Source organism: Peromyscus eremicus, chromosome 15 (genome assembly GCF_949786415.1).
Source record: "Peromyscus eremicus chromosome 15, PerEre_H2_v1, whole genome shotgun sequence".
NCBI lineage: Eukaryota > Metazoa > Chordata > Mammalia > Rodentia > Cricetidae > Peromyscus > Peromyscus eremicus.
In genome coordinates, this window is record NC_081431.1 from 25293467 (window position 1) to 25305772 (window position 12306).

Consider the following 12306-nt stretch of genomic DNA (forward strand, 5'->3'; position numbering starts at 1 on the left):
TCTCCGACTGATGGTCTCTTTTTGCTGATTTTTTAAAAATATCAATCTGACCCTCAACCCAGAACTAATCAAACTCAGACAGAAGCCCGGATTATGAGTCAGTTCTGAGGCTAATCACAGGCTTTCTTCAAGAACAAGAAGCGAGTCCTCCTGTCCATTGACCACAATTTAGTCCCAACTCTGTCCTACATCCCAGACCCACTTTCAGCTGTGGCTGTGTGCTCTCCGGAAGATGAGGCACAAGCAATCCGGGCTCACACACTAAGTTTCATACTTTCTCAGGCAGTTTGCTCAAGAGGAACGGGAGAGCAGGGGGAGGAGAGGGGAGGAATGCTAAAGAAGTACTACACATTCTTTCCCTCCGAAGGTCATCCCACTTTTTCTAAATTCTCAGATTTAAAAGAATGTGTTTTCTTCTTGTTACCATAGAAACTACACTAACACAGAGTTTTTTTCCTCCAAGAAGCTTCCTGGCCAATTTTAATACATCTGGCTTCTCCTTTGGAGCCAGAACACTTACCTCCCATTTATTGCCTTATATGTTAGAAGAATATATGTGTGTATATATTGCTTTAAATTTAAAATTATAGAGAGACAGGGCAGATATATGGATACATAGTGCTGCCGTTGACTGCAGAAGCATGCCTTCTTGCATTCCTTTGTAGCCTCACAGCACTGCCCTTGAGGCGTCCTTCCCACCCACCTCACCCTCCATGGACAAGCCTAGCCACTTGTAGTTAACTGGGGTCTCCAAAACAGGAGAAATCTGGGTGAGTGTGTAATATCTAGTTTATTCTTTGGGTATTTTCAGACATTTGGATATTTCAAATAATACAAATAAAATATTGGAAGTCAAAATTTTTTTTTTCATTATTCAAGAAACGGCTCAATCAGATTCTTGGGTACTTAGCATTTCTAATTGAGAGAGTCAAAGGCTGACTTTTTTTTCCTCATGATTTGGAGGTATAAGGGCTAAATTTAAACGCATTCTGTTCAAACTGATTTTGTAAAGCACACTATATTTATTGTATCTCTTCTTTAGAATGTCTAGCTAACACAAAGGTATTCTAGGAGGGAGAAATCAGTATGTTAAACAATATACTTGCTTAAAAACCAAACGGTGGCTGCCTTATAAACAGCTTCGTGCCTTATACTAACCAAATTCAGAAATCATTGGAGGATGAGAATTAAAACAATCAACAAGACCAGTCAAATCCCCTTGAAAAGGGGACCCTTGCGCTTGTTTTTCTTTTCAGCCCAGTTCAAAGAACAATCTATCACCTATTCTTTTCACAGACAGCTTTATGTTAAACGGGATTTTGTTTTTTCTGTGACTCGGGCTGACAAAGACGTGGTAGACAGACTTTCATTACAAAGCAGTCAGAAAGAAGAAATAGGAGTGAAGGCCAACAGATCCACACTCAAACCAACATGAGCAGGTGAGTTAGCAACATAGTGTAGGGTTTGTCTTTGTTTGGGTATCTGGGAGCAAAGCTGCTATGGGAAAACGTGCAGGTGCTTAGGGGATACTGTGTTACTACAGAGGATGTAAGTCAACTCACGGGGTGATTTCTGAAGCCTGGCAATCTGATAATTGATCAGATTACTACTTGATCAACTCTTTATAAAACTCAGAGCGCACAAAACGGGGCAGCGAATCCTTCTCCATCAGGGCATGGATTCTTTTCTGGGCTAGGTCAAAACTGCTCGGGGAAGGTTCCACCAGGTTCTTCATGGTGATGTCCTTAGTGAAATGATCGATGTTCACCTGTGGGCCAGGAAACAGGGTCACTGAGTCAGCTTAGGCTTCAGGATTTGATGAGGGTACCAGCCAGAGGGGCAGAATTGTCAGCATTGAGATGCAGGATAGAAAGGATGCCATGAAGTAAGAAAAACCACTGCTGTTTCAGAAGCAGTGGGGGAAGACAACTGATGCTGCCTGCAGTGAACACGTGATTCAGGTTCAGAGCCAACCGGCATTAGACAACTACCAGGTGTCCTCCACCAGTAGCCAATCTATGCCTACGCTATTTCCTTCTTCAACCACCTAAGATAAATATGCAAGTGGCTCATGACCATCTCTATGATGTGTTTTTATCAAACAGATTTGAATGCAAGTGAACTAATGCTTGATCTTGTAGATTTTCTCTACCCATTAGGTTTCCTGCCTTCTGATGATAGTGAAGAACAGTTCATGGCCTGGGACCCTTGGCATAGCTTTAGAACCAGTCTTCCTGAAAACAAACCAGGAAGCAGCAATTTTGACCACATAAGAAACACAGCAACGAGCCAGTGCTTTGTCTACTGAGTGGTTCGTCTGTGCCAGGGGATTGAACCAGGACCTGCTGCATGCTAACAAAGTGCTCTACCAACTGAGCTACATCTTCACACCTTCATCTGTCTCTTGAAAAGATGAGCTAAGGACACTACACAGCCAAAGGAATAAATATCTCACATTGCTTCTATAAGATTTATCACATATGCAAAAGAAGAGAGATGTGAGAACCTTTCCCCGTACAAATCATCTGTAATAGATCACTGATTACTCAAAAGGCTCACTCAATCACCTATGTGTTTGACATCAAACTTTGATGACATTCAATGTCCACATTGGATTCAAGAGAACCATGTGGGACTATAGGACCTGACCAGATAGACAGGTCTGACTGCGGCCATCCTGGATTTTTCAACAAGCTTTTCAATTTGGTGTCATCGAAGATGGCAAAGATAAGAGCAGACAGACTTCCCCAAAGCTTTCTTGAAACCTGAACATACCTGCTCTTCGGCAGTCAGTTAGTGGTATATTGGCTTTAAATACCTTTCTCACTGTCACTTTGTATTGTTTTGGTTCCCATGAGTGGAAGTCCTGTTGCCTCAACAAACGTCAAAGGCTAGGGACAGGGGACTCATTGGCATCAATTAGTTGGCACATTCATGTGAGTTTTTTTTTCTCTCACATCTACTGTTTGTTTAATTTAATTCTCATAACTTTACAAAACAGTTGTTGACATTCTTACATTTCAAAGGGAAGGAACTAGACCTCACATTTCATCCCAAATCTTACATTGGCTTCCTTCTTAATTAAGGTTGGTTGCATGGTACTAAAGAGAGACTCCAGTAGCCATTGCCTGCACAGTGGTCTGTACAGCATTTAAGTCAGATGCACTTGACCCAGTTATACTGCCATTGTATTCAGTAGGTGCTTATTAGGCAGTCTAATCACAAGTACAGGTATCCTTTAGCTCCAAATGTTGTGCCTGCAGCTCATGAAGTTGTGCCTGGGAATGTGCTGATTTGACTCTTAAAAAATGGATGCACTCAGCCACCTGCCCAGCAGTACCAACCTCTTTAGGGGCCTCTGTCTGGATGAATTCTTCATAAATTTGCTTTGCCTTCTCTGCCATTTTGACCGGCGACTTGATCTTTTTGTACTCCTCACAGGCAACCCAGAACTCAAGGTTTTCCTCACTGAATTCAGACCTCAGGAAACTTTTGAAGGTGGCAAGTCCATCTAGGAAGTCAAAAGTCAATAGGGAGATTTCATTAACTGGTTTGACAAACTCTATATTTAGCTAAAAAAGAAACAGTTTTACTTCCAGTACATTCTGCCACTGATGTAAAAAAAAAATCTTGCAAATGGAAACTCATTTAATTCTTATTATACACCCCAAAGGCAGGAACTCTAAGTGTCTTATTTTGTAAATGAGGTCACAGAAGTCAAGTGACTGCTCTAAAATGTCCAGCAAGTAAGTGCAAGACTGGGACTTAAAACCAAGCTATCTGCTTCTGCAGTCTCACACATTTGTCTGTTATCCTAAGGCACTCATCAGGAGCTGTGTGATTCTGTTTCTTGGAACAGGAACTTCCCATTAGGAGCTTCCTACTCTCTCCTCTGCTTGAACTGAGAGAAAAACACAAGGCTAGAACACAGATGCTGGAGATGATACAGAAAGGCTCAATCGTGCTGTCTCACGCACGGACTTTTAGTCCATCCTCATCTGCCTTTATCTCTTCATTCAAACGGAGGCAGGCTGGGCCAGGGATACAGAGGCAACAGAACAGCTCTGCTCCTCATGCACTCGGACACTGGACAGCGGGCTTTACCTCACCGTCTTTTACACAAGTGAATGCAGAGTGCATTCAGGTGACAAATGTTTTGACACTGAGGATTCTCAGTCAATACTGATGACATCCAGGACACACATCAATTCCAAAAAAACCTTGTATTTTTAGTAGTGAAAACTGAATTAAGAGCCCCATGCATACTGCATAAGCACTCTACCACAAAACTATATTCCTAGCCCCAAAGAATGTACTTAAAACTTGATTTGTCAAAATGAGTAATGTTTATAATGATCGACTGCCAGATACTATTATCTTGTTTCCTCTCTTTATTGATGAATTTTGAGTGAGTGCAATATATCACATTGCTAAATGAAATAAGCTTGGGTCCCTAGCCGAGTTTAGAGATTCCAAGGAAAGGAGAAAGTAAAAAAAAAAAAAAAAAAAATGAGGAGACTCATTGAACATCTATACAATGAAAACCTTTGAAGAGTAGCTACAAGGTCACACCAGGAGCCTAAGTTCAGTTCAGACTGAAAGAAGGTGAATTAGCAATATTCAAATTGGTATCTAAATGAAGGATCGGGTGAAGTTGTCACAAACAGGTAGTTATTATGACCATCAGTGAAAGTCAGTGTTTAGAAGATATCAAATGTAATAGAACAACTGTGAGTCTGTAGACAGCTGTAGATGCTATTTGTGTACATATGCTAATTCCTGGGCCCTGCCCTTTCCTGTTTCCTTTAGTACTAACCTCCCAAATGGTAGATGGAGAGAGCTCATAAAGAGGATTTAACAAGGTATGCTGTTTCCTTCTTTGACTAAGGAATGGGAATGTGTGCATATATATATGAAACTATTTAAACCAACATCCTAACGACCGTATATCTAAGAAGTGAATCATACTATTATGGAGGAAAATGGAGTTTTTAAAGAAGGAGAGGAAACGATTCTAGTTTCCACAGGCTATGCCAAGGGCCCAGTCTTGGCAGCATGGCTTGGTGTGCCATCTGCCTTCCAAGCCAGAAGTCAGAAATGACTGCCATCAACTTCAGGGGACAGGCTTCTCCTTACTTGCCTTGGCCAGGGCATGTCTACATTTCATTATCTCTGTTTAGGTAACACGTTCTACATTAATTTTTTGACCCAATTTCAACCCATTTCTCTTTTTCTTGAACACTTGTTGCTCTCTCGTCTATAGACTGTAAATTTTCATGTATTGGTTATTATCTGTTGTATGAATTGGATGAAATATATGTGATGATAAGACCAGAGATACAGGGCCATTTTTTCATGTGCATGTGGGGTGTGTGTGTGTGTGTGTGTGTGTGTGTGTGTGTGTGTGTGTGTGTTCATGTGTATATGTGTTGGTACATGTGTTGTGCTTCGATGCTGATGCTGATACACATATGTTGCACACATGTGGAGGCCGCTGGTTGATGTTGGGAATCTTCATTGCCCTTCCACCTCATTCTTTGAGACTGGAACTCTCAATCAAACCCAGAGCTTGCTGGTAATACTAGTCTCACTGGGCAGCTTGCTCCAGGGATCCCCTGCCTCTGCCTTCTGAGCTTGGAACTACAGCTGGGTCATCACTCCCACTTGGCAGTCGGTTACATGGATTCTGGGGGTCCAAACTCTGGTCCTCTAACTTACACAACAAGGCAGCACTTAACCACTGAGCTATCTTCCCAGTGCATTTTTATTCCTCTCATGCTGTTCATGGTCTTTTTGCAGCCACACTCAATTCAGAAGGAAGAGAATGGCCAGGTTGGAAATGAATTGGGATTAGGTTCAGTATTGATTTCAGGACCCAAGGAAGACACTTGGCAATTTAATTCTTCCTCTGTACTTCTAGGACACTATCATCGATCAATACTAGAAACACTTCTAGGACACTATCATCGATCAATACTAGAAACAACTGAACGTGAATAGGCAGGAACAGCAGTTCATGTGTCTTCCAACAGTTTTCTCTAGGCATGTTTCTTCTTCCTATTCCCACTGTAGTTTCTATTGTGTTACTAATCATAATTTAGTGATAACTGAAGTTCAACATGAACTATGAAATCATCATATTTCTCCAGCCCACAGGACCAAAGAACATGAACTTTAAAGAAAAGTAAAGCCCTAATTTTGTTGATGTTATAGCATCGTATTCATAGGCAAGCTACCTAGCTCTCTGAATAATGGATTTTTTTTCTGAAAAATAGAAATGGTTGTTGCACTTAAGAATAAGAAAGAAATAAGATTCAGTTTTATCCTTGTCACGGCTAAACTTCTCTTTGTTTTTCAAATAGATGTGTTGGATGATCTCTATTGCAATGGAAAAACTCTCCAGTCACTTTTTAGCTACCAGGAAACGAGGTCATATAAGCATCCATACAACCAGATTTCAGACTGCAGAGGAGAAAGTATTTCCATGGCATATGCTTGTGGTAAACTCTCAGCTCCACATCCCCATAGTCCCTCAGCCCCACAGCCCCACAGCCCCACAGCCCCACAGCCCCACAGGTCCACAGGCCCACAGGCCCACAGGCCCACAGCCCCACAGCCCCACAGCTCCACAGGCCCACAGGCCCACAGGCCCACAGGCCCACAGCCCCACAGCTCCACAGGTCCACAGGTCCACAGGCCCACAGGCCCACAGGCCCACAGCCCCACAGCCCCACAGCTCCACAGCCCCACAGCCCCACAGGCCCACAGGCCCACAGCCCCACAGCCCCACAGCCCCACAGGTCCACAGGCCCACAGGCCCACAGGCCCACAGCCCCACAGCCCCACAGCTCCACAGCCCCACAGCCCCACAGCTCCACAGCCCCACAGCCCCACAGCCCCACTGGCCCTCAGCCCCACAGCCCCACTGGCCCTCAGCCCCACAGGCCCACAGGCCCACAGGCCCACAGCCCCACAGGCCCTCAGCCCCACAGACCCCATGGCCCCACAGCCCCACAGCCCCACAGCCCCACAGGCCCACAGCCCCACAGCCCCACAGCCCCACAGCCCCACAGCCCCACAGCCCCACAGCCCCACAGCCCCACTGGCCCTCAGCCCCACAACCCCACATCCCCACAGCCCCACAGCCCCACATCCCCACAGCCCCACAGCCCCACAGCCCCACAGCCCCACAGCCCCACAGCCCCACAGCCCCACTGGCCCTTAGCCTCATACATTATCAGACACTTCAAGTCACCCATTCCACTTTGTAAAAATTTGCGATGAAGATCAGTCCTTCCAAACATTGTTATTTCAGACCTGAGGACTACTGCCAGGGCTCCTCAGTGGTCTTAGCATTCAGTTCACAGCAGGAAATGAACTTGTGAACTAGCTTTCCATCGCAGAGAGACCTATGTCCTGAATACAGTTTCATCGCCCTGGTGAATTCCACAATACTATTTCAAGGCTTTTTGTCAATATATGCACCTTAAACCAAAACACATAAAACAGCTTTATGCCCTACTGGTCCGGGGGCTGTTTAAAGTTACTCTTTCTCCCATCTAGTTTTTGAGCACTCTGTGGATTCTCTTAGTAGACTCCTCCACAGTCACTTCTAGTCAACTTTCCACACTTGGCCTCTGGTTTTCTATTGGTCCTCCCCTCAGAGACTTTTCCTGTTGAATTCCCATCACCCCTGCATATGCCCTTTTTGAGTCAGAGTTGAAAAGACTCCAGGCCAAATATCCCTGTTCTACAAGGTACATATATCTTTCTTACCCCACTTCTTTTAGCTGGGGACTCCACACCACAGCAGTCCAGCACACAACCCCAAGAAAGCACTATGAGGCCTGTAGGAGCCAGCACAGAGCCTCAGATTACCTCTCAGCATACCCAGGCATCCATTCCACTATCCAGGACTCTGATGAAGCTCACCTGATGACTGGCCATAAGCGTTCTGTGGGTCTGGTACCCATACATCATATGGTACCCATACATCATATGGTACCCATACATTCTAATCTCAGAGCTGGCCCTAATGAGTGGTAGCAATCTTTGACATTAGGCAAAGCAAAGTAACAGCCTTATATAACAGAGGCAGGGGGACCCACCTGTAAAACCCCTCTGAGGATAGAAGGAGCATTAAACAAACTCGAGAACCCAAGTCAGATTGTTAAAAACTTTGAAAATGAGATTAGTACAAAGACTTCCGTGGAGAGGGATTGACGGAGGACACTGAAATAGCACTGGAACTTATTAAAAACCATAGCATGATTTATTGGTTCAAAGCTCAGGCTTTAGACCCAAGATTGCTTAGTGGTGAATCTTGACACACTTTATTATACAGTGACATGGACAAGTCATTTCGCCTGCTAGAGCTTCCGTCATTTTATACGTTAAATGCAAATTAAACTGAAATGTAAAAGAAACCTGCATGACAGGGCTGTGGTAAAAGACGAAATAATCACACATGGCTTTTATATGGTGCCAAGCATAATTTTCGTGAAGTTCAGTCCATGCTGGCTTTCTTGATGAATTTTTAATTTATATCAAATTAAAAATTACTATTTGTCACCATTACAAGCCCAATCCAAATGTTGCCTCATCTGTGACACCATCTCTTTCCCAATGCCACCTGCTCACTCTTGAGGACTTTTGTCAATGAAGAGGAAACAGAGCTTTCTTTTTTTTCTCCCCCTCCCAGTTGGGAATGCCTGCTTGTTCAGCCATCTTTTCCATGAGGCTGTAAATTATTTGAGTTTTCTTTATGTTCACTTCCCCTTTTCCATCTCCCTCCTCAAATACATATATGCACCAAATACTTCATAGTAGGTCTCAATAAACTATGAAATCAGTATATCCCTCCCCCACAGGACCGAGGAACATGAACTTTACAAAAAATTAAAACCCCAATTTTGTTACTGTTGTAGCACTGTATGTCATAGGCAAGCTACCCAGCTCTCCGAATAATGGATTCTTTTTCTGAAAAATAGAAATGATTGTTGCACTTAAGTCTCGAGAACATTGCAACACTAAATAGACCAATGTATGCAAGTTTCTTAGAATATATATGTGTGTGTGTGTGTGTGTGTGTGTGTGTGTGTGTATGCAAGGCATACATGAGTGAAAAATATCTTTCATATCACTATTATTATTATCATTGTCATAAGTGAAAATCATGGCAGTCCATCAGTGAGATGATGAGAATGATGGACCAGGATGTAAAAGGAAGAAAACTGGAAAGCAAAGAAAAAGAAGCCAAGGCAGACTGTGAAGATGGGAACTAAAGGATGAGCCTGGAGCCAGCCGTTTTGTGCATCGAAGGACAGTCCAACCCATGGGGCGGGTGGGGGGGGGATTGTCTGAGGAAATGCTGTGACCTTTTACAACTCTTGGGAAAAGAGGACCCAAATAAAAACTGCCGCCGCAGACTGGCTTTATCCCTATTTGCTCTTAAAAATGCTCGTGTGGGAGAATCAGTGTCCTTGATGGTGCTAGAGCAGAATTACATAAGCTCCCATGTGCCATCTATTTTTGTTTTTAAAGATCAACATACTTGTTGTGTGCCCTATGGACCTAACAAATGAAACCAGATGGCTCTTGTTTTAGAACTGAAGACAAAACTTATAAGAATGCGATGTATTTTAAGGACAAACTCAAAGACCCTGAATGATTAAAAATCATTTTTAGGGCCAGTGAGAAGGCTCAGATGGCGGAAGCGCTGGATGTGCAATCCTGGTGAGTTCCGTTTCAGAAACTTCAATGAAAAGAGAGAACCAGCTCCTGTAAGGTGCCCTCTGATCTCCCCACACATGTACATGTACACACACACACACACACACACACACACACACACACACACACACTTTACTAATACATAAAATAATTTTAAAATGAATTTGAGTAAGTAGGTCCTTGCTAGTGAGAAAAGATTGAACTGTCTAGGGTTTATTTCTACTATAGAAAATTTTGATTTAATGAAGGCTTTGGTAACTATCAACTCTGGGAGGCAATGGCCTATATCAACACAAAGAATTCAAAATGTTCCTTATGAATTAGCAAAAATGATACTCCTATCCTTCAGTGTTAATGTATGGGGAGGTTGTCATTGTTGTTTTGTTTTTTAGACAATGTTGTATTCTGTAGTTCAGATGGGTCCAGAACTCACCATGTGTCCCAAGTTATCCTTAAACTCACAGTAATCCTCTGTCTCAGACTCCCAAGAGTTTGAATTACAGATATGAGCCACCATGCTCAGCTTTAAATGGTTTAAATTTCTCAAGTTAAGCATGCAGAAAGGGATCATTATGTCTAGAGTAGTACATTTTTTCAATGGATCTGCCTTTCTTACTTGTTTTGCATCAATCACAGCTAATATCAGTTATTTCTGATAATAGATTATTAGTTTCAACAGATTCAAATGAGAGTATGTCATAAGAAATATTGAACAGCCATAGCTGGATTTATAGTTATCCATGAAGCATAATGGCAGATATTCAGATAACAGGCCACATATTGCTTCTCTAGGCTGGTGATGCTGAAGCTTCTGAATGCTGGCATAGAACTGTCTGAGCATACCTGTCCTTCCATGCTTCCTCTTTAGGAATGACTGGAGATAAATAGAGCAGAGATGTAACAGTAAGAACCACACAGAAAAAGAAGAGTCACAGAGAGAATCAGAGAGGAGAGGCAATGATAGAAATATAATGGAAAAGTGACGGACAGACAGTAATAATAAACAGCCTATCTTACTCATAGCTTCATCCCTCTTAAAGGCACAGTTTCTTCATTTCTGTTGGATCTTTCACACCCATACCTTAAGCACTTTAATTGATGGAGCTAGTTTGAATGGATAGATATCACGTTAAAGGAAAGCACTGGCTAAAATAGCTACTGAATTCTTTTCCACTTACTGCTTTGAGAAAATTATACATATATGTGAGCAAATGCATAGATACAAGCACATTTTCTCCTTTGAGAAGTAGAAAATATTACTATGAAATCCCCAGACCTCAAGCTCACACTAGAATAATCAACTGTTTGCAATTGGAAAGACTTTGGCTCCCACAACAATGTTAAGGTATTAACATTACCTACTTCTGGCTTAGCTCACACCCTTAGCTTTTTTATTCTAATAGTCCCCTGTACCCTTAAAAATCAAAGTGTATGAGTATGTGGACCTAAGAATTAGTGCGAGTGAAAAGAATGTGTATGAACACATTGATATTTATCTTCTCTCTTAAGAATTCAGAAAGCATGATTCTGCTAACTCTTGTTTCTTTATAACAGCAACAAATACTCCTATCTAGGTTACTTAGCATTCATAATTTATCAACTCACCATGTCAAAATGCTATTAGCCCCCAAATTACTAGAGTAAGACAAATCAATAGATCAATACAAATGTTTTTGTTCTACATGGCTGTTCTACATTCATGGAATTTCTAGTTCCAAGAAGCAAACTCAATTAACTTGCTCATTCATTCAAAAAAATACTCACTGAACACCTTGTATGTGTCAGAGTATGGTACCCTCTTTAACATAAGGCAAAAAAAAAAGAAAGAAAAAAAAGGCTAAAAAGAGAATCAGAAATGAATGTGATTCAAATCTTTCAAGTTAGAGACTTTGGGTCTCTACTCCAAAAACCAAAGACTGCCAGGTTTCTTACTTGTAAGAAGAAGTTACTCCATCATAAACAAACTGAAAATTATCATGTAAGGTCTAGAAAAAAATGGTTCAGTAGTTAAGAACACTTGCTACTCTTGCAGAAGACCTGAGTTTGGTTCCCTGCACATACAAGGCAACTCATACCCATCTGTAACTCCAGTTCCAGGGGATCTAACACCTCTTCTAGCCTCCACCAGCACCAGGCATAAATTTCAGGTACATAAGTACATGTAGGCAAAACACTCACACACATAAAATAAAAATTTGTTTTCAAGATATTTATATAAACTCCACCATGCAGTCATTGTCATCTACTCTGCTTTTGTTATTCATGATGGCTCCAACAAGAAATACTCTTTAAATCCTTGTGGTTTTTTTTCTAAGTATCTAACAGAATTTCCTAGTCCATTCTTATGATGCAGATGAAGAAGTTGGATACTGTAAGTTGGTCACAAATTTAGAATGAATCAGCCAACAGATATTTATCTCCCCCACCCCAGACTATGCACTTTGTCTTTTGAAATTGCCTAGAAGAAAAAGACTATATCCTGACTGTCAACGGGCTTTTGACCTATCCCAAAATGAAAACAAAACAAAACAAAACTAAACAAACAAGCAAAAAAACCAGACCGCAAGTACTAAG

The 12306-nt window shown here is 42.0% G+C and overlaps 1 protein-coding gene across 1 annotated transcript in view; it reads right to left on the reverse strand.

The window, feature by feature from the left end:
• Positions 1 to 1002: 1002 nt before the first annotated feature.
• The window catches only part of Rgs5 (regulator of G protein signaling 5), a 39853-nt gene continuing 28549 nt past the window's right edge, over positions 1003 to 12306 (reverse strand). The window contains exons 4-5 of the mRNA XM_059280259.1: positions 3345 to 3511; positions 1003 to 1768 (exon numbers count right to left, since the gene is read on the reverse strand). Of these exons, the coding sequence (XP_059136242.1) occupies positions 1607 to 1768; positions 3345 to 3511 (329 nt within the window). The 3' untranslated portion in view covers positions 1003 to 1606. The remainder of the gene's footprint in view (positions 1769 to 3344; positions 3512 to 12306) is intronic.